Raw genomic sequence first — 27378 nt, 5'->3', positions numbered from 1 at the left:
CAAATCTAATACGCTGAGGGTGTGCCACGTGGCGCTCCCTCTGCTTACCGCATTCGGCTCTTTCTATATTTTTTAGTATATTTCTATATTTTAAGTCTCTAAAACGCATTTAACGCATTTAGGGCTCTTAATACGAGTGGAAAAAACGTTAACTCTCTCTCTTAATACAAAAGAAAAATTCCAAACTAAATTTAAAAACAAAAAATAAAAATAAAAATATATATATATATATATATATATATATATATATATATATATATATATATATATATATATATTCTAAAAGTGGGTTCTGTATAAGAATTCCAAAAGCCACCTCACCCTCTCTCTCTTAATAGAAATATTGAAATATAGAATCCCTACATTATCTCTACCCTATCTAATATCAACTACTTGTTTCCTCTTTCCTCCCATATCCCTAAAATCCCTCTCCCACATTACCCGTGTTGCTATATTTCTAAAGATCTCTCTACCTCTGCATTTCCAAAACGCATATGGTATCTATCCATACGTCCAATGTCAATATGTGCTCAAACTCTAACATTATTGCATGAAATGGAGAAGAAGACTAAGTCCAAACCCTCTTCTTACTAGAAGTATCAGCATTTTTTTCATATTTGGATTGCAGAAATTTTCTGGAAAAAGAAAAATGTTATAAAGCTTTCTTTAATTTAGTTATAAAACTTTCTTTTTTGGGCCGTCCCGTGCATCTTTCGGGCACCCCATGGATCACACGGGACTGCGACTAGTATCTATATATATTATATTGATATTGATAAATAGGACTAAAATACACATTTTCACCCACGATACCTTTCATTTAAATTTCTTAAAATTAGTTGTTAAACTACGAAAAATATCCAAATAATGAAGGTGGGACAAGGGTACTGTCCCATCCGAGTGGGACGTCTTAATCAACTGTCACAATTACATGCTCAATGCAGTGTAGGACAAGGGTATTGTGGTCATTGCACATGTCGTTCTAGAATTAAAAATTTTGAATTTTTTTTTTGGGAGTGAAAAATCGACTCCCCAAATTGATAAATCGACTCCCCATGTGTCTTTCTCTCTCCTATAGGTTAGAGAGAGAAAGAGGAGAGAGATAGACATATGGGGAGTCGATTTATCCACTTGGGGAGCCGATTTATCACTGCCCTTTTTTTTTTATGAATAAAATTTTACAATGTAGGACAAGGGTATTGTGGTCATTGCACATGTCGTTCTAGAACTACGTTTCTCAGCTGGCTTGAATCGTTGAATTTTTTTTTTTAGGTTTTTTTAAATGAGTCAAATGGCTTCATACATGTTTTTTTACATTATCGGAAGCTTTGTGGAAGTTCGTTTGTCTCTTAATATTACTAGGGGGGGAGTATATGTGCATAAACCAAGGGACAACATCTAGAAGGTCTAAACTCGATACACTAGAGGCTGACAAGAAGTGGGCCCTGCTTACCTTACTAGAGATAAGAAGTGGGTCCCATTTCCCAATATTGTTTTGTCTTCAGATGGATGATACACAAATAAGGACATGGAACTTTCGGTGTTGGAGAATTCACCAGAGATAAATTGACCTCTGGTCAAAGCAACAAACAAAGAAGTGAAAATCAAGTCTATGTTCAACAGTCCTCTTCTCTAGAAGCCCTCACTTTTTACACTATGGCCATGTTTGGCAACCTTGAAAAATATTTCTTGGAAAATTTGTAGGGGTAAGTAGGGAGAGATTGGCAGGAGAGGAAAAAAATCAAAAACTAAATTTAATTGCACGTTTGGCTACCAAGAATTATTTTCCCTAGAATATTAGCTTATCTAATGTTTAGGGACATTTGGAGAGGGAGAGATACAAGAGGGACAATGAGGAGAGGACAAGAAAAGCCTGAAAAATTAAGAAAAATTAAACTCAACTCAAATCAAAATCTGATTGACTTTTGCTGATTATTTTAGCGACATCTCACCCTCAACTCATTGGTTGCCCTTTCATACCACTTGGAGACACTAAGATATCATAACATAAAAAAAATCCTGATAGCCAGACATGGCCTAAATAGGTATTTTTCACTATTTTTTAGGGATTGCTGATGCTCTCTTCTCTCCCACCAACTCGAGTCCCCCCCTCCCCCCTGCTTTTTCTCCTACTACACAATTTTCGGAGGTAATTCTAGGCAAATCAAAATTCTTGCCTCTTTCTTTTGACTTCCTATTCCACTACTCTCCAAGCCAGTCCAAGCAACCAAACGTAGCATAAGGGATCGATTTCTAGTTTGAAAGTCTCAATAGTTTGCAAGATTTTGTGGTTTTTTTTTTTTTTTTTTGAAAAGTTTCCCAGATTTTGTGATGTGTTGTGAAGTCCATTATTTTCAAAAAGGTATTGTGGACCCCACTTCATAAGATGATCCAAACCGTTCATTTGTTAGGCCACACCTCGTAAATCAACTCCATAAAACGATCCTAACCCTCCAATGTTTAGAGGTTTCTATACCTTGCAGTCCCTTATGGATAGGAGGGTTATAAATATCCTACCCTTATAGATCGGTGGTTAGGATCATCTTACCGAGATGATCTACAAGTGCAGCCTATTTATGTTGTGGCCTAGCAAATGAACTGTTTGGATCATTCTATGATGGTGACCCACTAGTTGCCTCTTTTATTTTTCTTTCCCAAATTTGTTTTTTCATTTCAAGAAAATAAAGTTCATTTATAAGGAAAAAGATTAACAAAAGGGGACAAATTATCAAGGATGTACAAAGTCGCGCGGGGGGGGGAGTGAGAGAGGCTTTAATTTGGTAAGAGGGCGCATTAATTTGGGGGGGGGGGGGGGGGGGGGGGGGGGGGGGGGGAGAGGCTTTAATTTGGTAAGAGGGCACATTAATTTTGGAATTTATGTTCCTTATCCAAGGACTTGTGGAAAAATTGCAATAATAAATGGACTTCAGGAAGATAAGCTAATGAACCAATGGACTTATGGAAAAAATGGAGTAATAGCGGAGAACAAATAAAAAACACAAGATTTAACGTGGAAAATCCTTGCACGTGAAGGGAAAAACCACGGGACAAACTCCGAGAGAAATCCACTAAAAATTATTAGAGGACGACAAAGTCATTCTTATCAAGTTTTTCCAAAACTTGAGGCATACAATAAGAACGGAAAAGAAGTTGAGGCATACAACTGATTGTGAACCCATAGCTGATTATTGGATTCAAAATTAAATGTAATTTTGAGTGCAATAATCAATTTTGGGCTCACAATTGATTGTGAAAGTGGAGAACAAACAGGGTCTAAGACAGTTGCATTTTTAAATAATGAATAAAGACATTTTTGCATTAGTACTAAGATCGATAGACGATCTCTATAGTTTGTTTTTATCATATCAAACACATTATCGGAATTGGTCTATGCAGCTACATGTGAGAAGTAGATTTAGATCATTAGATCATACTTCAGAATAGCGGGAGCTTTCCTAATAAGTAAAATTGTACATGAAATTAGGTAGGAGTGTCAATTTTCATGCTCAACGAATAAAGGAGTGAAGATCATTTAACAAACACATAATGGAGAGTATATGTTAGGAACAAGCCTTATAACAAGCATTGTCTTTTTGGCATTTTCCATTATTTTCCAAACCAAATTACTGTACCAGAATGCCATGGATTGGAGCAATAATATTGAGTTCAACAGCAGAACATGATGCCTAAAACAGCACCTAGATGACTTTAAGGCCAGTTTTGGCAACCACAAAAAAAATATTCAACGGAATATTCTTCCACCCAACTGCGTGAGAGAGAAGCTTAGAAGGATGGAGATGGAGGGAATTAAGTGGGCAGGAGTAGAGATAGCATCAAAATTCCCTAAAAACTAGTGACAGTGAAATACATATTTAGATTTGGTTTTTATGAGCTTTTCATGGTGCCCTCGGCTAACACTCAAGTATCTATCTCCCTCCAATCTCTTACAAATGGCCCTACAAATATTCAATGGAATATTTTTTTATGGTGGCCAAAAATGGCCCAAGCATCTCTCTCTCTCACACACACACACACACAACCACAACTAGAAAGAGTGTTCAAATTCAACTTCTCTGATATGACCCCCCAACTCTTTAGGGTCATTGTCTCCCACCAACAATTTTGACTATGTTTATGGTTGTCTTGCTCTTTAAAGTGTTTTTTTCTTTCTAAAAAGAATATTTTCTATGTAATTCTATGTAAAATTTCGAAAACATAGTCTCTGTAAGTGTCTTTCACAACTATTTATGTCCACATATTTCACAAGCAGACTCACATTATGGGCAAATATGTACAAATTCTTTGCCTAAGTTTTATGATGTAAAGAACTTTAGGGCCCCTTTGAATGCCAGTGAAATTGGTCATTATTTGCAAATAAAGATTCGAAAATTACTGCACGCGAAGTCATTTTCAAAATCAATGTTAAAAATCAACAAAAAGAAAACCCTTTTTTTAAAAAAAAAATAAAAAATAGTGACAGATTTAACTATACGTTCACAGAAAAAAAATTCATTATCTGCAAGTGATAATGAAAATTGCATACCTATTTGTCCCTAAAAAAAAAAAAAAATTTAAATATTTTTTCATGGAAAATATTATTTTCCATAATTTTCGTTTCCCTAGATCGAAACACCTCTAATTGTCATTCTTATCTTAGGCTCTGTTCACTTGTTTTCCCAGGAAAGGAAAAGAAAATGTTTCTCGGAAATCTGACGTGGCATTAGGAAAAGAAATCTAGGGAATCTGTGCAGGAAAAGGTTTCCCTGGACTGTTTCTGGATTGTTCACTTGCGCAGGAAAAGGTTTCCAGGGAAACTGCTTGCCCTTCTTTTTGTACTAATTTTCCAGGGAAATGAAATCCGAGTGTTTTTTGTCGGAAATGAAATCCCTAAAAAGGAGGGGAAATGGGCTTTTCCATGTCATTTTTTGACTTATTGTAGAAATTCCACATGTGTAATTCTATTTTCCCTGGAAAGCAAGTGAACACCAGAATTCTGTCTTTTCAAGGTCCTGTCAAGGAAAAAAAAGGTTGTTTTCCAGGGATTTGCTTTCCAAGGAACCAAAGTGAGCAGAGCCTTAGGTCATGTCCATTGCCACTTAGATTAGGCTAACTCCAGGCTAATATTTGCCTGCGTGTTACACAAGTGTGAGGCTACGGATTAGTAATCCAATTACCTTACTGTCTACTTTCGACTAGTAAAAATTTAGTCACAAAAACATATAGTTTTCACATGGATAATGTTCGTGCATGCCAAGTATCATATTTTTTCATTCTAAAATAAAAGAACAAGTTTTTTTGTTCTAGAATAAAAAACTAAATTCAATCCCATTCATCTTTGAAAACTTTAAGCTCTTTCTTTTTTTCGTTTAGTCAAAGGTCTTTGCATGTTTTTTTACGTTACATAATCCTAGACACAACATGTAGAAGAGTATCGTACACGAGATGCTGATAAGGAGTGGGGATCTCCTAACATAAAATTGAACTCCCTGGGAAGTTGATATTAAACTCCGATACTTTCTCATTTCGTTGCCAATATTGCATTGAACTCTTCGGAGACTCCCTGGGATGTCTCCTTGATAATTATTGCATGTCTTTTAAGGTGAAATTCTTGTCTCCGGTCTCCTGATGACTTCCAAACCAAAATCCCCCAAAAAGGTGGAATTTTGCTTGAAAAATCTCTCTCTCTCTCTCTCTCTCTCTCTCTCTCTAACATTACTTACCGATATCCTCCCAGGCTCTGAAGCAAGGGTACTCTCCGGGGGTCCCGTACCCGTACCCCACACGTATGGGGTGCGGGTACGCACCCTATATTTTTTTTTTTAAAACCCAAATTTTAAGTCTGGGTACGTGTCGGGTGCGTCGCGGGTGCGCACCCACGCGTACCCGACACGTTTGGTGGGTTTTTTTAAAGAAAAGGGGGTTGTTTTAGCAACTTAAAGGGGTGTGGTTATAACATATGGGGGGGTGTTTATAAAAACAAATAAAGGGGAAAAACCCCGATCATTTCTCTCCCTCTCTCAAACCCTAAACCCTCTTCTCCGACGAGATTTCCTCCACTCCGGCGAGCTCCCTCTCCTCCGGCAAACCTTAACTGTAATCCTCACTCCCTCTCACCTCTCTCTCTCTATGATTCTCAACCTCTCTCTCTCTCTCCGTCTCTCTCTCTCTCATCCTCTCTCTCTCTCTCCGTCTCTCTCTCTCAGCCTCTCTCAGCCTCTCTCTCTCCGTCTCTCTCTCTCTCAGCCTCTCTCTGTTACTCTCTCTCTCTCTCTCTCAGCCTCTCTCTGTTACTCTCTCTCTCTCTCTCAGCCTCTCTCTCTGTTTCCATCTCTCTCCATGACTCTCTCTCTCTCAGCCTCTCTCTCTCTCTCGACCTCTCTCTCTCTCTGTCACTCTCTCTCTCAACCTCTCTCTCTCTCTCTGTATCTCTGTCTCTCTTTTTTTTTGGATTTTGTGAATCTGTTTTTTTTTTTTTGGATTTTGTGAATCGATTTTGAGTCCAAAGCAGATTTTTGGACTCACAATCTGTTGAGTCTAATTTTGAGTCCAAGAATCAGCTTCGGACTCACAATCTGTTCTCAAAATCCGAAACAAACAGGGCGTAAATGTTATTTTTGGTGCAATAATCTGTTGGATTCAAAACTAATTGTTTGTCTATTTGTTTTTTGGGTGCAATAATATGTTTTTGGGGTGTAATACCTGTTGAGAGTCCAAAACTGATTATTGGATTCAAAATTTTGTTTAATTTTGAGTCCAATAATCTGTTTGGAGCTCAGAGTTACATTTATGTCCTGTTCATTTGATATGGATTCAAATGAGAGGGAGCTCAGAATTCTCTGCTACTCTCTCTCTCTCTCTCTCTCTGTTTTTTTTTGGATTTTGAAAATTGATTTAGTCCAAAACAGATTATTAGGCCCTATTTGTTTTGGATTTTGTAATTTTCAGTCCAATAATCAGCTTTGGACTTAAGTTGGGTTGAGAAGTGCAAAAATCCAAAATTAAAAGGGCCTAAATGTTCATTTGGGATTGTGTCAACCGATTGACAGTCCAAAACTGATTATTCGATTCAAAATTTTGTTTAATTTTGAGTCCAATAATCTGTTCGGGGCTCACATTTAGGCCATGTTCATTTGATATTTTTATACTGTGATAGTCTGTTCATTGTTCATTGAATAGATATTTTATTATATATCTATTCAATAATTTGTTGTATATTTTATTCCAATAATCTGTTCATTGTTCTTTTAATAGATTTAAGAATGTCTTCATCCGGTGCTAGTGTGACACCTCCTACAGATGAAGATGTCTCGAAGCCTTTGTGGAAGCATGTGTCGAGATTTGATAAAGATCCTAAAGGTGGAGGGAATGTAAAGTGGCAGTGCAATTATTGTCAGAAGAATTTTAGTAGCTCGTACACAAAGGTTAGAGCACACTTGTTAAAGATAGCCGGACAAGGAATCGGAGCATGTCCTAAAGTGAAGACGAGTGATCTAGTTGCTATGCAAAGGATGGAGGAAGAGGCCAAAGAGATTATGAAGCAAAATGCTCCCAAGAAAGTGTCATTGCCGCCATCGTCGAGTACTGGATCATTGAGTTGCACAAGTATGTTTGTGGCTCCAAGTTATGATTTGAAGAAGAGAAAGACAAGTGGAAATGTGAGTGCACTTGAAAAAGCTTTCAACATTGCGGCCCGTGATCAACTACATGCCGAGATTGCTAGGATGTTTTACTCCGGTGGCTTGCCCTTTCACCTAGCAAGAAACCCATACTATGCTAGTTCCTACATTTTTGCTGCCAACAATGCACTTTCGGGTTATTTGCCTTCGGGGTACAACTTGCTTAGGATAACTCTACTTCAAAGAGAGGGCTAATATTGATAGGTTGTTGCAACCTATTAGAGACACGTGGAGGGAGAAAGGCGTGAGCATTGTTAGTGATGGATGAAGCGACTCACAGAGGAGGCCTCTCATTAACTTCATGGCGGTATCGGAAGGTAGAGCTATGTTTCTTAAGGCGATAGATTGTTCGGGGGAGACAAAAGATAAGCATTTCATTGCCAACTTATTGAAGGAAGTCATTAATGAGGTTGGACATGATAAGGTTGTCCAGGTAGTTACCGATAATGCTCCAAATTGCAAGGCGGTCGGACAACTTGTTAAAGCTCAATTTCCTTCCATATTTTGGACCCCGTGTGTGATGCACACACTCAATCTTGCTTTGAAGAACATTTGTGCGGGAAAGAATGTGGAAGTAAATCAAATTGTCTATGGAGAATGTAGTTGGATCTCGGATATTACGGGAGATGTCATGCTAATGAAGAATTTCATCATGAATCATTCGATGAGATTGGCCAGATTCAACGACTTCAATAGTTTGAAGTTGCTTTCCGTTGCCGAGACTCGCTTTGCGAGTGTTATTGTGATGCTCAAGCGATTTAAACTCTTAAAGCAAGGTCTACAATCGATGGTGATTAGTGACAAATGGAATTGCTGTCGAGATGATGATGTAGGAAAAGCAAAGTTTGTGAAAGAGGAGGTGTTGGATGACATTTGGTGGGATTCTATCGATTACATATTCTCTTTTACATCTCCTATGTATGACATGCTAAGAGAGTGTGACACGGATAAGCCTTGTCTTCATTTGGTTTATGATATGTGGGACACGATGATTGAGAAAGTGAAGACGGCAATCCAGAGGAATGAAGCAAAGAGAAAAGAAGAAGAGTCTAGCTTTTATGAAGTGGTGCAAGAAATTCTTTTTGATCGTTGGAACAAGAGCAACACTTCGCTTCATTGCTTGGCTCATTCATTGAATCCAAGGTTAGGTGACTTCAAATTTTATTTAGATTAATAGTTATGTTCATTGTGAACTTTATTTCCTACTTTTAACATGAAACTAAATTATTTTTTCTATTCTTGAAGGTATTACAGCGAAGAATGGCATAGTGCCGGTTCAAATCGTGTTCCTCCACATAAGGATACAGAGATTTATGCACAGAGGGTAAAGTGCCTCAAAAGGTACTTTCCCAATTCAGCAGATCGCACGAAGGCTACTGTGGAGTTTGCCCACTTCTCTATGAAGTCTGGATTATTCAATGACGTTGATTCCATCAATGACCGAGCTACTTTAGAGCCTCATGATTGGTGGGCTGTCCATGGTACGTGTGCTTCTATGCTTCAAAGCTTAGCTTTGAAGCTTCTTATGCAGCCTTCGTCTTCATCTTGTGCCGAGAGGAATTGGAGCACTTACTCCTTTGTGCATTCTTTGAGAAGGAACAAGATAACTCCACAACGGGCTCAGGACTTGGTTTTTGTTTATAGTAATCTTCATCTTCTATCAAGACGATCTCCACAGTATGCACAGGGAGAGATGAGGATGTGGGACATAGGTGGAGATTCATTTGACTCTTTTGAAGATGTTGGGGTGCTTGAAGTTGCTAGCCTTTCACTCGATGGGCCGGATTTGGAAGCCGTTGTTTTTACCGATGATGTAGATGATGATATTGGAGATGAGGCGACGGACATTGTATCTAATGAATGATGTGATCGTAACATCTTGTATTTAAAGTTGGAACTTATGAAATATGGAGTAATATTAGATTTTGCTATTTTGGTGATGTTAATTGTAATTTGATTGTTCTTTAATTGTTTTTAATTTTTATAAATATTTAATAAAATTATAAAAAATATTATTATATTTAACGTACCTGAACGTACCCGCACCCGGGTTTTTTGGAAAATCACGTACCCGCGTACCCGTGTCGTGTCGTACCCGTACCCGTGCTTCTTAGCTCCCAGGTAATTCCATGCAAATCCAATGCATGTTTCCCATTTGCTGAATTCTTATTCAATTACTCTCCGAGGCTACGCCGCGCATTCAAACAGACCCTTATGTCAAAGCAAGTAGATAAACATGAAACTCTTACACGAAAACTTATGTTTACACGAAAACTTACGTTTACGAGTTTCTTAATTATCATCTTTTCATCTTATTAAATCAGCACAAAAGACACAGTGTCTTAACACGTTGCACGCATGTAAATTTTGATTCACAGCTACAAATGGGGGCCGCTGCCTCGAGTATCAATTCAAAGTATGGGACCCACACCAAATGACAGGGTCCCATAATACTTACCAAGGAATGCCTCAGTAGGGACCTTAGATTGATCTGACCGGTTCATTTTATAGGGCAAATCATGACAGGGTCCCTCGTGGCCCAAAATTCACGCAAATCATGTAAGCTTAACACTCAATAATGTACTCTTATTGTCTTTGATTATGAATTGTTTCCTATATACTGTCTATTGAATGTTGCCTTTTATATCTTATCAATTAGGGGATTCAAACAAAGGCCTTAAGATGAACAGTTCTTATAAAACTAAGATTGGACCCACTATGCTGTAGTGGCGCATAATGTGTTCTGTATGCGGTCCATTGACAGTGGGGCCCACATTTTCATAGTATAGGCATTTTTAGCTCGAATTCAGGTCGCAAGGGATATTGATATCCTGATAGGAATTGCTATTGTTGTAGAGATTGGCATGTGACACTGTAGTGATCGGGACTGCTCAAGTCGTTGAAATTCAATCTTTTCCATCAAATTTGATATTTGCACGCTCTATATTTTCAAATTCCAGCAGGCTTGAGCCTAGGGTTGCAACTCGGGTCTGGCTGGTGGAGTTTTCTTGAACCTTACCTTACCCAAGCCGAGAAATTATATCGGGTGAGGACGGGTAGAGATTTTTATTGGAAAATCCAAGATTCTTAAACCTGAACCTACATGAGATAGTTGCTTGTCCTGTTGGAAAGTTGATTGTTTCCTCGGAAAATCGAAATAGGAAAGTAAAAACCCAAGATATAAAAGAGATGTAGCTCGTGTTTATTTGTACTTTTCGGTTTATTTGTACACAGTCTGATTTGGTTTGCCCGTTGGATTTTCTCAAACAGAGGTATCAGAGCTCAGGATTGAGCGATTGTCGAGGCAAGGTGGAGTAATTGTAGGTGTTGTGATTGGAACGTGGTTACAGCGTTCGTCGGAGGGTAGAAAGATTGTCCGAGAAATTATTGTTCCATGTGAAGGTTCGCACCAGGGTGATTTGAGATTGCGGTAAAATCAAGTTATACACAGTTCAACATCAACAGGTGAGATGGAAAGGGTAGTTTCACCCTATGGCAGATGGGGGTGAAGGACATGTTAGTTCAACTAGGCCTATCTAAAGCCTTGAAGGGAAAGGATGGGATTTTTGTTCTTGTGGGTTGTGCTTATTATGTTTTGATCTTTGTTTTCAACACGAAGTGGGTCCCATGGTATTTTTTGGAAAAAAATATTGGATTTCCCTCGCACACCATATAAAATCTCTAGGATAAGCTATCAAGATGGGATTAGGGTTTGCTACATTGCTTGCCGGTTGTCTCCATGATACAACAACTCTCTTGCTTGATCGGGACATCGTTTGCTTAACCTTTAATTATTTTTTTTCTATCTTTCGGATAAGTAGACATGTCATATACTTATCTAAATTAGCTTTCATGTACTCGGTTTCTTAAATAAAACCCTATTAGTTGTGGTCTTATCTTCAACAGCGAATTTTAAATGAAAATATCTAGTTTTAGGTGGTGGGTCATTCTCTTATTTGATAAGTTGAATGGTGGGCCGCGCTTTTGATCGGTCAGATGATCGGTGTCCGGTCAAACAGACGAAAACTCACATTCAACATGTAAGATAGAACTATCAGGATCGTCCCAATTATTATAATAACATGTCAAATTATCACCAAGGTAGAGATATACAGGGCCTTTGCATCTATCATTCCTCTTGATAAAAATTACTGTTAAAAGTTTACTTTGGGTTCTGAGTTTTGGGCTCAAGATTTGATTAACTCCAAACGGTTTCGACCAATATAATCTAGTGATCATAATTAATTGGCCCATTAAGATTTGTACAGGCCCGAATTGAATTACATTGGGCCTATTAAGCCTATGGACCTATACCGGGCTGCATATTAAGACTAGTTATTAAGGTACCCTCTCAGCTCAATTTTCAAATAAGCTTGAAAAGCTCCCATACAAACTGAATCCAATCAGGCCCGATAAGCCCATCAGACTCTGATTAATATTATAAGTTTCATAAAATAGTGTCCACTTAATAGAAAACAGAAAACTCCATCAAGATTTAATCATTAAAAACAAACTAGTCATCTATGAAACCCCTCTTTAACCTACACAAGCTCTAACCCAATCATCAGTGACCAATACATATGAACACAATTCTATTCATAGTGATACAACCCAATCCAACAACCCTCATTCATCTATAATACCTTCACATTCCTCATCATACACAATTACAACCTTTTTTTACCTGCCAGTCTTCTTATATGCGACCTACAAAAATACTTCAATCAACTCATAAAATTTCTAAACTACATCTACTCCAACGTAGGCTGTGGCCCATCTAATGGACGGTTTGGATCATCCTATGGTGCTGGCCGTACCGTACTTTTAATAAAGTGAGAGTGCCCTCATCAAAATATAGTAGTGCTGATAACATTTCCCTATAGAAACCTCTATAGATCGAAGGGTTGGAATCATCCTAAGGAAATTATTGGTGCACATCCTATTTAGGTCGTTGCCCATTAAATGGACGGTTTGGATCATCCTATGACAAAAAAATTTGTATATAGTATTTTAGAAAAATACTGGACTGCACAGCGATTTAAAATATCAAAAGGAGTGGAATTATCAAAACTTGATCGTGTTGTTTACCTCTTCTGCTCTGTAGGGGTTGTTCATCCACCGTCCAACGGTTGGATTTGCTTATGTAAGGTGATAAAAGTACAGCGAAGCAATCTGGTCCGTCTATTTGTAGAGAGGGAACACAAATTGCTTGCTGACGTGTCATTTTTGAGTGCCCGTATCACCATATGATAGAGACTTCTTTTTTTTCTTTTTTTTTTGGAATTTTGGAGAAAAGTAGAGCGATATGTTGAGTGCCTAACGCTAACATGCCCTGGTGACTAGATGCCAACTCACTTTCACTCTGTTCACATGCGTTCTGGGGAAAGCAAATCCCTGGAAAACAGCGTCTTTTTTCCTTGACAAGACAGAATTCTAGTGTTCACTTGCTTTCCTGAGAAAGTAACAAGCCTAGATGAAAAATGTCAAATAATGACATGGAAATTGCCAAAAATGATGTGGAAATGTCTCTTTTCTCACGAGTGTGGGAACCAAATCCCACTATTTTGGTCGGATTTGCTTTCCCGGGAAAACTAGTGATAAAGGTGGGTAAGCAGTTTCTCAGGAAACATTTTCCTGCACAGTTCCTGCGCATGTGAACAGGCGCGGGAAATCTTTTCCTACACAGTTTCCCTGGATTTCTTTTCCTAATGCCACGTCAGATTCCCGGGAAACCTTTTCTTTTCCTTTCCCGGGAAAACAAGTGAGCAGAGCCTTAGGCTGTGTTCACTCATCTTCCCGAGAATTGAAAGGAAAGGAAAACAAGGCATATTTTCCCAAGAAAGACGGAATAGCGATGTTCTCTTTCTTTCCTGAGAAAGCAATTTATCCAACGTGTTATTTCCGGAAAAAAGACGTGGAAATGCATTTTCCCGAGATTGAAATCCTTTCCTTTCCCGTCAAAACCACAAGAAAGTGATTTTCTCTCGGGCGCGAGAAAATTTATCAAGCCCGTAAACTCACGAGACCTCCCCTCTGCAGTTGGAAAAAAACCCTAGCTACGGTCTCATCTCAATCGTCTTCTCTGGCGAGTGATTTCACAAATCTCCGGCGAACAAAGGTAAACCGCCTCTCTCTCTCTCTCTCTCTCTCTCTCTCTCTCTCTCTCTCTCTCTCTCTCTCTCTCTCCCCTTGTCTCTGCCGCCGCCCATGTCTCTCTCTCATCAATCTCATTTTTCTGTTTTTGCAGGTCTCTCGTCGGCACTTCGACGATATTGCTTGAGCCACATTTTTTTGGGCAGAAAAGGTATGTGTGTCTCTCTCTGCCATTTTTTGTGTTTTGGTTTGATGGTTTTTTTTTTCTTTAAACTCGTTTTCCCATGGATTAGGGTTTATTTTTCTCTTTCCCTCTCTCTAGATTAAGAGTTTGTTTTTGTGCTTGATTTTGAGAATAGGGTTTAGGGTTTCATTTTTTTTTTGGGTTTCATTTTTTTTAGGGTTACTATTTTATAATCTGATTTGAATTTGATTTTTTTAGGGTTACTGGTGTATGATCTGAATCTGATTTTTGTGAGTTTTTGGTATGATCTCCCTCTCTCTCTCTCTCTCTCTCTCTCTCTCTCTCTCTCTCTCTCTCTCATCTCTGTCTCTAATGCCTCTCCTCTCTCCAGTTTACCTCTCTCTCTTTGTAGGCCTGCCTCTGATTTTTTGATTATATAATATTTTTGGGGGCTTTGTTCATATGTGGATATTTTTTTATTTTACATTTGTGCTTGTGGATGTTGATTTATAGTTGATGTTATGGTTGGGTATTGATGTATGGCTGTTTGGGTGGTTGGATGTTACTGTATGTATGGATGTTTTGGTGGTTGGTTGTTTCGGTGGTTGGGTGTTGATGTATTGGTTGTTTGGTGGTTGGGTGTTGATGTGGGTGTTGATATATGGTGTTTTGGTTGTTGGTGATGTGGGTTGGAGATGCATTTTTTGTGGTGGATTTGAGGTGCTAATGTGGGTTGGGGATGTATTTTTTTGGTGGTGGATCTGAGGTGCTGATCAGGGTAGGGGATATATTTTTTGTTTCTGGGTGGATCCGAGGTGTTGATGTTGATTGTGGTTGTTTTGTTTCATTTGTGGTTGTGGGTGGTGGTTGTGTTGGTTATGCATCTCATTTATAGAGGGAACAAAGCTAGTTCTTTCCTCTACATGTATTTTCCTTTTTAGTATGTTAACTTGGACTTATGCATTTAGTTATGTTGGTTCAAACTTCAAAATTTATGAGAAATGTTAATATATTATGCAGTTCTGATTGGGCCCACTCTGATCAAACAAATCATATTATTTTGGTTGGATACTACCAGTTTAAGAGTGAATAAGCATTGCATCCAAATCATATTATTTTAAGATCAAACTGGAACATGCATTTATGTTCTTCCATGCTTCAAACTTTAAAATTATTAGGTATTTGAAGCTCAAACTGGATACTTCCTGTGCATGCATTTATGTTTTTTCATGGTTCAAACTTTGAAATTCATGGTTCATACTTCCTTTGCTGTCAGAACAGAGTCCACTCTAGGCCAGGTAATGTTTCAGTCTTTTGGCTTTGACTAAGTGAAAATGTGTTGGTCATGATTTCACATAATGCTTTATTATATATTGTCTTGAAGAAGTACCAGCAGATTTGGATCTCTTTTTGGGAGTTGACACTTTTTACCAACCGAAAGATCTAATATCTGCAATTAAAAAAAAGTTCTCATATCTGCTCCCAGGACATGTGAATCAAAGAAACTATGAGCAGAACTCACGTGATCCCTGGCAGTTCTTATCTTCTTGGAAACTCCGTAAAGAAAAATAAAATAGAATAAAAATAAACCCTCCATTGGCTGATTACAGACGTTGAGAGTTTAGAGAGAACCTTTTATGGCAGGCTACAATAAACCCGATAAACCCAATTAGTTTTGTACTTTTGTTCCTTCTAGATGTACCACAAACAAGTCGTGTGCCTGAAGTTTGTTTTCTACATAATTGAACACTAACTGGATTGTAATGGAGACCTTGGTTTTGATGGTGTGCCGATGAGTCAATCAAAGAGGAATGATAAGTGGTTGTTGTTGACCATAGCCGTGCTATCTTGTGCAAAATATGTTTAATATGGGTTTCTGCATATTTTCCCTTGCTTTCTGGGCAAGTGAACAGCGAGAAAATTACTTTCCTGCATATTTTTCCTCGCTTTCTGGGCAAGTGAACAGCGAGAAAGCAAGAGAAAATCACAGTTTCTTTTTCTTTCCTTTCCATTTTGCCACGTCAGATTCCTTTCCTTTCTTTTCCTTTCATTTCCCGGGAAAACAAGTGAACAGAGCCTTAGGGAAGCAACCTTAAAATGCGTGACGTGGCACATTTTTCTATGCCTAGAGTGCCGTGCGCATAAGGTTTTCATTCTAGAAGAAGGGACACGTGCTACTAATTTGTTCGTCGACTAGATAATCAATCCTAGTCGTTGGATCTGAGTATAACGAAGTTTAGTTTAGGCATGTTAATATATTCACAGCCCTTGTTTTGCTTTTTTGAACCCCTAGATTTTTTTTGTTTTTTTTCCCTTTTTTATGGCAGTTATCCCTATATTTTAGGGATTTGCTAGGCAGAAGGCATTTCGCAGATGGACTGTTGTATTACTCTCTCCAAAACCATGGTTTTAAATTTCGGCCTAAATCCAAAATTTCGGATTTCGGTCAGGACCGAAACCGAAACATTCCACATATTTTCACATAATAGACATGATCACCTCAGTGAAAACAATCGGGTCAATATATTGGGAAAAAAAAAGAAATTGATAGGAGTATAGGATTTGCATTTCCTAGATATCATCCCCTCCAAAAAAAAAACTTGGCTTAAAATTTTTGGTCAAACGAACATTTACAACAAATATATCCCCCATTTGACACCCTATTTTATGTGCGCATACAAATAATAAAATGGAACAGCATCAAATATTTTCCAGTTCACTTGTTACCTTGGGAAACTTTTGCGCCCCCTTTTGATTTGAGTCGAAACTAAGCTTTTAAATTTTGGTTTCGGAGGTAATTTCGGTCCTCTCCGAAACCGAAATTTTAGTCGAAATCCCAAATTTTCGGCCGAAATACAGTAACGAGAGCTAGAAATTTCGTTTTTTGGGCCAAAATTTCAGGAAATTTAGGCTGAAATTATGTGAAGGAAGGATGGAGATGGGGAGAATTAAGTGGTCCGCCCAACTGAGTGAGAGGAGCTTAGAAGGATGGAGATGGGGAGAATTAAGTGGCAAGGAGTAGAGATAGCAACAAAATTCCCTAAAACCACTGAAAGTAAAATACTTATTTAGATTTGGTTTTTATGAGCTTGTCATGGTGCCCTCGGTCTAACCCTCTCAAGTATCTATCTCCCTCCAATCTCTTACAAATGGCCCTACAAATATTCTTGGAATATTTTTAATGGTGGCCAAAAATGGCCCAAGCATCTCTCTCTCTCTCTCTCTCTCTCTCTCTCTCTCTCTCTCTCTGTAGAAAGAGTATTCAAATCGAACTTCTCTGATATGACCCCCAACTCTTTAGGGCCATCTCCCCTACCAACAATTTTGACTATGTTTATGGCTGTCTTGCTCTTTAAAGTCTGTTTTTTTCTTTCTAAGAAGAATATTTCCTATGTAAAATTTCAAAAACATAGTCTCTGTAAGTGTACGAGTTGCAGGTTTAACTCTACGTTCACAGAAAGACAAAAGATACGAGAGCCTAATAGTTGGGGCCAAAATCCTTCGTCCACAAAACCAACCCTAGTTTGGGGGTAAATCTCAGTGATAATTTTTCATTTCCCCAGATCGAAACACCTCTAATTGTCATTCTTACCTTAGGTCATGTCCATTGCTACTTAGATAAGGACATAAGGCTAACTCCAGCCTAATATTTGTCTGCGTGCACAAGCGTTACACAAGTGTGAGGCTAAGGATTAGTAATCCAATTACCTTACAGTCTACTTTCGTGTTTTAAAAATTTAGTCACAAAAACATATATTTTTCACATGGGTAATGTTTGTGCACGCCAAGTATCATATTTTTCATTATAGAATAAAATAACAAAGTTTTTTGGGAAAAATACACTTACACCCCCTGAGGTTTCGACTCATTCAACTTAACCCCTAATGTTTAAAAAGTCACAAGTAGACCCCCTGTGGTTTCAATTTGTGTAAGGTAGACCTCCTCAGTTGACGGTTCGTCCACAGATTGAAGGGTTAGTGTAGACACCCCATTTTGCTCTACCTTAATCGATAAAGAAATTAGGGTTTGTTTTCCGTCGGTTTTCCAATGTCTTTCTTTCCCGCATCCGTTTGTTACATTTCTAAATATTTTTGGTCATTTCCGTCGTGTTTCGCATTTTCCCGCTAAATGTTGAGAAGGATTATTCAGAAAAATCTAAACTAGGGAGAATTTGTACCCGTTTGTGTGGGACCCGCTGGTGTGGGACCTGCTAGTGTGGGACCTGCTAGTGTGGGACCCGTTTGTGTGGGACCCGCTGATGCGGGACCCGTTTGTGTGGGACCCGCTGATGTGGGACCCGCTTGTGTAGGGCCCGCTGATGTGGGACCCGCTTGTGCGGAACCCGCTGATGTGGGACTCACCATTAGCATGACTTAACTTTCTCTACCATTTCCACTAACTTCATTTTTCCCTTTAAAATAACACCATTATCTCCATTACCATTATATATTCCATTATCCCCACCACCATTCCCACCATTACCATTATATATTCCATTATCCCCACCACCATTCCCACCATTACCATTATATATTCCATTATCCCCACCACCATTCCCACCATTACCATTATATATTCCATTATTCCCACCACCATTCCCACCATTACCATTATATATTCCATTATTCCCACCACCATTCCCACCATTACCATTATATATTCCATTATTCCCACCACCATTCCCACAATTACCATTGTTTATTTCCATTATTCTCCACCACACCCACCATTCACATTATATATTCCATTATTCCCCACCACAATTCCCACCATTACCATTATATATTCCATTATTCTCCACCACACCCACCATTCTCATTGTTTATTTCCATTATTCTCCACCACACCCACCATTCTCATTGTTTATTTCCACCTCTCCACTAAGTTTTTCACTATATAAAGAGAGGTGATGAGAGGAGAAAAAAAAAAAAAAAAAGGAACACATTGTTTTTGGATAGTTTTCTCTTTCTCTCCCTCAATATCTCTCACTCTCTCACTCTCACACTATCATTATCTACTTTCTTTCCTTATTTGTTTCTCCCCATCTCACTCCCTTGTTCCATATAAAAAAAAAATATAAAAGAAAATAAAACAAAGAAAAAGAGAAAGAAAGCGGAAGCGGATCAAGCGGCGGTGCGATTTTCGAATTTTTCGGCTCTCGGATTCGGCGAGGATTTCGATCACAGGTAGGTACTTAATTTTTAGATTTTTCTAGAATTATTTGGTATATTTGCATGATTTTTAGTATTTAATTGGATTTAGTTGAAAATTAAATATGTATGCTCAAAATCATGATCTCCATGAGTGTTTCGAAAATAAAATATATACTAAATGAATTCCAAAATTAATGAAATTTCGTGGGAAACTAATATGATACCAGTACATTCTACCATGAAATTTTGAGAATTTTGAGAATTTGTTTGGTATATTATTTTATGCTTTCTTTGAAATTTACCAGCTTTTGGAGGAATTGTTACTGACATCAGATCACAACTAAAATTCTTAAAAGTTTTACAGTAGTCTTCAATCTCACATTTCTAGTTACTGTAAAAGTTTCAAGTGATTTGGATCTGGTTTCATATGGGATGTAGGGTTAATTCATAATCTGGTCTGAAAATTAAAAAATCTAAAACTGATAGTAAATGGTTTCCAAAATTCATGAAAATTTCTCAGTATGTTATTTTTACTTATATCTTATTAATGTAGAAATTTCATTGAATTTAGATTCATATTTCTAGTGGTTTCTGTGTTATTTGTGCAATCTGGTCAATCAATTGTTAAATCGAAATTAAATATGAGCTTAATGTAAAAATCTGTAAAACTCTTTCCGTAAGCTACATTTCATCATATCTTGCTGCTGTAGAAATTTCAACTCATTTCGAATTCGTTTGCTACAATTTCACTTGTAAAATCACTCATATGTTTAAAATTGATAAAATTCATTGAAAATCCGAAATTAATTGAAAATCATCTGAATATTTCTAAAGAACCTTAAATCTCTGTCACACATTAACTCCTTAATCCATTAAAACAGAAATCTTAGGATCATTAGAATTCCCTGAAAAAATGGTCAGTGCATCCATAATCGTATCCCAATTGCAACCGATCTTTGACAATTTGAATACTTAAGCTATAGCATGTTGTTGGCTCCGAGGTTACTGTCCACGGAAATCCTGAGATATGCCAGGCAATAAGATGTTATAACCTAAGTATTAAATTGCGCAAGGAAAGAACGCACGATTCCCTTCCTTGGATGCTATTCTGGGCCGAAATTGGTGAACCCTAGAACCATTGGTAATCCTCAAGTGTCCATAAATCGAAAATCCATGAAATCTGAAATTAATTAACTTCAAGAATTTGAATTGATTTGTCTCGAGTCTTCCGGAACCATTGGATTATGGTTTCCAATCTAAGAACCATTAGAGCCCAATTTAGGAACACTAGTGTTGTGTCGTGTCCTAAGTTTTAGGGAGTCCTAGAGTTAGGAGTCCAGCCTCATCACGGACGCTTGCTATGTATAGCAACCGTACCATAGATCTAGTTACACTAGTCGCCCAATCTTTCCTTAAGACAAGCATAGTAAACTAGGATGTAGGCAAACCTGCATTAGTCTAAGGGACAACTTGCATTCAGATAAGAATCATATAGCATCTTAGATGAAATCCTAAGATAATAAAATCCTCAACTTGAATTAAATAATTCCTCTTAAAACTGTTGAAACAGTCAAATCCGTCTAAGTCGGTGTCCTAGTTGAGTTAGGCATATGTAGCTTAGCTTAGGTGCACCGAACTACGTCGACTCTGATCCCAGTGAGGCTTGGGTACGTAGGCAGCTTGGATGTCTGACGGCATACCACCCGCGAGTCGGCACCACAACAAATTGTGGTGTTTTGTATATTAATTTTCTTGTAAATGCTTAATCAAATCACTTAGGATTTTTCATGAAATTAGAATTTTAGGAGAACTTTCACCTAGATTGAATCCAGACAAATTAAGAAATCAAGATACACATTTAGGATTCACATTGAAATTAGATCATAGGATGCATGTCACTTAGTTCGCACAATAACATAGAGTTGAATGAGCCATTTAAAATAAATTTAAAAGAGTTAGCTTTTGGAATCGAAGACCGATTATCGGGCAAGAATGGTGCATGTGGTGGATAACTCCCCATACCTTCCATTCTCGTAACCAGGTAGCGAGTCTAGATTTCTGGTTAATTATGGGTCCTAGATCCCACATCTAGGTGGCGACTCTGTCAATCTCTTTCGTGTGGAATTCGGATTGCCTTAGTGATCCCAAGTTCACAGGAAAGACGAATTCAAATCAACAAATAAAATGCACACGCCAATCGCGTGGGAACGAGAGACCAAGAGAGAGCGCGCGGCGGCTCGCGCCCCACGCCCCTCTCGCGGGATCAGGGTCTCACAGTCTGGCGACTCTGCTGGGGACCACCTAACTTCATTAAAATTTCAAAAGATAATTCATTTGAATTTAATTTAACTGGCTCATAAAAACTCTATACTTGTTAGATTAGTTTGTCTCGTTTTATTTTCTCATCATATTTTACTCGAACTTAATTAACAAAACCTGAAGGCATCATAGATTGCGCGAACTTATTGCACACACTTACATCACTTGCATCTAAACCCTTGCATTTCACATGCACACACGTCCTATTTTAGGAACCCGGAGTGTTATCTAGCATGGTTGACTGGGATTTCATCACCTGGTGCCTCTGTGCTAGAGAAGCATTCCACCCTTAGCCTAGTACCTTTATGGTGCGTAAACGGATCTCTTGTTCACGTACTGATACGCCGGACACTGGTACAGTATATCGAACATGGATTCGCGCTAAGGGGACTCTTGGCCTTACCCCTAGATTAACCCACACATGCATGCAGTATACGAACACATGTGCACCACATGTGTGAGCCTAGTTTAGGATATCTTACCCATTTGTGTCTAGATTAGGCCGTAGTCCATCTTCCAATGGCTACGATCGGTCCTAGGTACACAAACAAAGTCATGAGTCGAGATCCTCTCTCCACTCCGCTAGATTAGGATTAGGGTTGATGCCTTCAGGTAACACTGTTAAAATGTGCGAAGACTAAAAACTTTTCCTTTGGGGTTAGGATATAAATCCCATCATTTCCAAAGATCTCATAGGATTAGTTATTCTTGATCTACCCGTTGAAAGTAATCCTATGCAATCTCACATTTTGATCATGTGTCTATCATTCGTCTCTTGTGGGATTCGATTGTGTCTTCATTGGCGGAAATTGTGTCTCAATCATTTGATCGTGCAATCTTGATGATCCAATCTTGCATGTACCCTTGATCTCTTCCTCCTCTAAGGGGCTACCTTTTTCAAGAATATTTCTGCTAAATCCTTCAGAGTTTACTCTCATAATCCTTGAACTAAGGGCATTCCCCTCATCATTTGGATTCATTCTATTGTCCCAATTACTTGCTTAAATGTGTAATATTTTTCAGTCATTGAGAAGAAACACTCCATGAATGTCAAGCTCATATACCTCGTGTTCATTATTTCCATGACAGGGCACTAAACACCATAGCTAACCCTACTATTCCTTGGGTTCGGATCTCTTCTCGATTGCAGAGGAAATCTGTCTCCCCGCCACCTTCTCTGAGGACCCCAGCATCTCCTTCTTTCCCATCCTCATCCTCCCCAATGGCAGAAAACCAGAACAGTAGTCTTCCACCCGCTGCTATTACCGATACTCTCACCTTGATTCTCCGGCAGCTTCAAGAACTCAAAGAAGAGAACCAAGTTATCAAGGCCCAGCTTTCTGAAAAGTTGGGGCCATCGTTGTCCAAAGATAAAGGGTCCATGCACCATACAGTTACTTCAGCCGCACCTGCCCAGCCAGTGTTCATTCCTATCCCTGACAAAACTGAAGAAGATTTTGAAAAAGAGCAGTACAGCGAAGATCGCAGCAGGCCTTCTCAGTCCATGGTTGATAAAGTAGTTATGGAGAAATTAGAAAGTCTTACCAGGAAGGTTCAGGACATTCAGTTTCAGGACCAGGGTGGTTTCAATCCAAGTGACCTCACACTGTTCCCAGAAATCCGTCTCCCAGCCAATTTTCAAATGCCGGACTTTGATAAATATGATGGTGTGGGTTGTCCAATCACACATTTGCAAATGTTCACCATCATGTGTCAGCCTCAAGGCTTATCTTCTGAGCAAATGGCTCAATTGTTCCCGGTTTCCCTAACCAAGGTTGCCAGGAGGTGGTTCATGGTCTTGGACAAGACTCGTTACAGGACATGGAAGGATATCGGCGAGCAGTTCATCAGGCAATTCAAATATGATGACGGGACAGAAATCACCAGAAAGGATTTGGAAAGGACAAAGCAAGACTTGAGGGAATCCTTTCTGACCTTTGTGAAAAGATGGAGGAGAATAGCAGCTCAGATGATGGAGCGCCCTTCTGAGGAAGAGCAGGTCCAAATAATCATGAAAAATATTTCCCCCCAGCTCCAGTATCACATGTCGTTGCAGTATTATCCGGACTTCAAACACTTTATCGTGGCAGGCACCCAAATAGAGGAGGCTATGGCTCAAGGTGTGTTCAACCGAAGTAACCCGAATACCAAAGAATTCAGGAAGCCTCCATCAGCTGAAATTAATAACCTTTCCCGCTCCAAGCCTCAGCCTTCAAAACCTCAGAACCCTATGGTGATGGATTATACCCAACCTGCTGTCGCACCTCGGCCACAGGCCCAGACAGAATTTACCCCTCTCCCTCTTCCACCATCTGTGATACTCAAGGAGTGTCTAGCCTCAGGTTGCATAATCCTGCCCGACATTAGGGCTCTTCCTAATCCTTTACCAGCAAATTGGCGAACAGATCAACACTGCGAATACCATAGAAATTCTGGCCATCTCACTAATAATTGCATTGCCCTAAAATTCAGAATCCAGAGGTTGCTCGACAATAAAAGCCTTGTGTTTGAGCCAAGTCCCGTTGCTACCAATAACCCATTATCAAATCATGCAGTACTGCCACCAGCCGTTCGCAATGCTTAAATAACTGAAGGTTCAAAGGGGCACAGGTCCGGTTGCAATGAAAAGAATCAGAAGTTGAAAGTACCATTTATGAGCCAGCTTTCGCCGAGCCTCCGAAGCTAGACAGTTGCGGCAGTTAAAGTTTTAGTCGTTTATTATTTTATTTTGAGTCAGCCATCATGGTCAGTACAATTGTTGAGTCCGGTTCTACAGTTCAAGGTTAATGCCTAGTCCAGGCAAGTTATCTTTTGCTTTTCTTTTAGAATTGTGAATCCTGAACATGTTCAGGATAGGTTGTGAGATGTAGTATCTTTTTCTTTAAATAAAATTTCAGTTCCAATAGTTCACTTGTGTCTATTTCTTAAGTGTGCTTCTGATCTTAAAATAAGACTCCCTCCTCAAATGAGGACAAAATTGACGAAACTCCACTTGAGTCACAACGATTACTTGAACAAGAGGAGGAGCGCCAATCTCAGCCTTTCAAAGATGAAATTAAAGTGGTAAACACTGGCACTGAAACCTTGATCCAGTAAATGCCGATTGAAAATACATTACCCTCTGAAGAGTGTGAAGAATTGGTAAACCCATTTTGAGGATAAAAAGATGGTCCGGTAAGCGTTACCATTAATGCCAAGAGAAAGACCCGGATAGAAGGTTCAAGAAAGAATGAAGTGAATATCATATGCTATGCAAGGGGCATGGAGTGGAAACAACTTTCATATTTCCAATCAATGACCTTGGTTCTCAAATTCATAACATGAAGCCATCAAATTCAAGATAAGAAGTTCAAGAGCAAGCATTGAAAAGTGATCATCAGATATCAAGAGTTACAAATCCATAGATGGAGGATGTCGAAGAACAAGTTTCGCTCTATGAAAGTCGAAGGCACGTATTAGAATCTTGAAAGAAGAAGATTTATTATCTCTTACCTGGAAATGCCGTCAAACTCCGTAAAAAAAAGAAAAAGAAAATAAAAAAATAAATAATCAGTACCAGAGGGACTCTAGTAAACTAGATCGACTCCCAATCTGAACATCGGAAGGCCTCCTTTGGCCGAATAAATCCCAAAATCAGAACCCAACGTCAAAAGAATACTGGTTTGCAAACCCTTCGAGCCTAAATGAAATTTTCTTGAAAACCCATCAAACTAGGGGCATTCGCCCCGAACTACGCGAGACCTGATCCCTACACTGGGGTACGTAGGCAGCTCGGTTAAACCGAGTTCGGTCGATTCAAAAAAAAAAGAAAAAAGGAAAAGAAATGTAATCGTTCCAAAAAAAAAAAAAAAAAAAAAAAAAAAAAAAAAAAAGAGGGACCAGTTCCAAAAGAAGAGAGGTCAATCATTCCAGAAAGAAAGAAAAAAAGGAAAAAATCAATTAACCTTCAAACAATTTATCTTCAAACTAGGGGCATTCGCCCTGAACTACACACGACCTGATTCCTATCTTGGGATATGTATGCAACCTATTCATAGGTTCGGTCGAAATCTTTGTCGAGCCTTAAGCCATTCTTTGAAAAACCCTATCCTACCTATAAAGTCCTTCCAGTGTTCAGAATTATTGATCTAGGTACCGAAAACACAAAAAGTGAAAAAAAAAAAAGGAACGGAGTTTGAAGATCTGCTAGACTGAAAACCTGAAAGGGCGGTCTAGGCAAAATTTAAGATCGTTCCCCTGCTAAGTTGAAAACCCGAAAGGGCGGCTTAGGCAAAAGCTAAGGGGATAGCCTGCTGAATCGAAAACCTAGAAGGGCGGTTCAGGCAAAAGTTAAGGCCACCACGGTCCGCCAAGTTAAAAACCCTGAAGAGGTGACTTGGTCATGGTAAGAGAATCATTGTAAGAAGGCTACAGCCGGTATCAGGACTGAAGATCAACTGAAGTTCAAGCAAATTCAAGTGACATCCTCAAAACTGGGGGCATTGGAGCTAAGCAATCCTAGGAGTTGTAATTAAATCATTGAGGCATTACTATTTTAAGGAAAAAGTCCAGTGTTTACCAATTAAAAAAAAAAAAATATTCCTTGAAAGGATAGACTTACCAAATAAAACGTTAACTAAGTCAGAAGCATTACTGTGTCTGTCAGTGTAGTTAATCAATCGTTGTTATTCTATGTTCATTCCTTCAGAGCTCCTCAATCCTTTGAGTAGTGTCTTTTATCTAAGTTTTCTCTTTAGAAAGAGTCAATCGTCGTTCCTATGTCCAAATGATGTAACTGTCTTGGTGAAGGAGGCCCGGCCTAGGCAGCTCCCTTCAATTGTACCTGAAAGAGCTCGAGAATTTAGTCAAACAACTTCATTTCAAAAAAGATCAGCTCAGAAAAATTCAGAAGTGGAAACATCAGAAAGCCCAGCTTCCGTAAAAAGATCATACCTCAAAAAGGCATCTTAAACTTGGAAGAGCCTCAGATGCAATGATGGTCGAGCCAATTTCTCAGAAAGATGAACCGTTAAAATTCAGAATTTCCTTCCAGTTAGTTAAATACTTTCCTGGTCAAGAAATGTTTATCTAAACACCTATCAAGAGGCAAGTCCCACTTTTCCATGATTATATCCAAGAGAGCCGCTGTTCTAGATTACCAATTTCAAGTGTCTTGTTCAAGGTTTCAGTCATCCAAATCCCCAAAGACAAGACCAGCAGTCTCTTTGAGAAAAATCTTGTTGAAGTTTCATAAAAGTGTTTCTAATCCATTCTTGTTAGTAATGGTTCTTCGGTTTGCCGTTTCATCATTCGTCAAAGTCCTAGTTTCCGATATCTTTGTCAGGCACGATCTATAACATCCTCGATTTCATTAAGTTCAAAAAAATCAAAAATTCATCAAATCCAATCCTATGTCAAATTCAAGTTCATGAAAAATTTCTAAATTCTTCGTTGTTGAATTCATCAATCAAAGCTATCTTGTTTCTTTGAGCCTGTTTGTGAACGGTGCCTCTTTTCTCGAGTCCATTTCTAAATGGTCTCATCTTCTCCTTGAACCCGTTTGTGAACGGTGTCTCATTTTTCTGAGTCCATTTATGGTCTCATGTCCTCCTTGAGCCCGTTTGTGGACGGTGCCTTATTTCTGAAAAATCAAAAATTCATCAAATCCAATCCTATGTCAAATTCAAGTTCATGAAAAAACTCTAAATTCTTCATTGTTGAATTCATCAATCAAAGCTATCTTGTTTCTTTGAGCCCGTTTGTGAACGGTGCCTCGTTTCTCGAGTCCATTTGTGAATGGTCCCGTCTTCTCCTTGAACCCGTTTGTGAACGGTGTCTCATTTTTCTGAGTCCATTTGTGAATGATCTCATGTCCTCCTTGAGCCCGTTTGTGGACGGTGCCTTATTTCTGAAAAATAAAAAATTCATCAAATCCAATCCTACGTCAAATTCAAGTTTATGAAAAATCTCTAAA

At 38.7% G+C, this 27378-nt stretch overlaps 1 protein-coding gene and 1 long non-coding RNA gene across 2 annotated transcripts; both read left to right on the top strand.

Annotated features, from left to right (window-relative positions):
* The first annotated feature begins 7977 nt into the window (after positions 1 to 7977).
* LOC143859425 (uncharacterized) lies at positions 7978 to 9540 on the top strand. The gene is made up of 2 exons (XM_077370137.1): positions 7978 to 8819; positions 8922 to 9540. The coding sequence occupies exons 1-2, from the start codon at positions 7978 to 7980 to the stop codon at positions 9538 to 9540; spliced, it is 1461 nt and encodes a 486-aa protein (XP_077226252.1).
* Positions 9541 to 13574: 4034 nt separating this feature from the next.
* On the top strand, positions 13575 to 15242 carry LOC143859330 (uncharacterized). Its single transcript, XR_013239237.1, has 3 exons — positions 13575 to 13794; positions 13924 to 13980; positions 14212 to 15242. It is a non-coding gene; the product is annotated as an uncharacterized LOC143859330 (long non-coding RNA).
* The last annotated feature ends 12136 nt before the right edge of the window (positions 15243 to 27378 follow it).

This window comes from Tasmannia lanceolata, unplaced genomic scaffold, assembly GCF_043159265.1.
Source record: "Tasmannia lanceolata isolate RefF3 unplaced genomic scaffold, GAP_Taslan_0.1 ptg000029l, whole genome shotgun sequence".
Lineage (NCBI taxonomy): Eukaryota > Viridiplantae > Streptophyta > Magnoliopsida > Canellales > Winteraceae > Tasmannia > Tasmannia lanceolata.
This window is presented reverse-complemented; position numbering and strand designations above follow the sequence as displayed.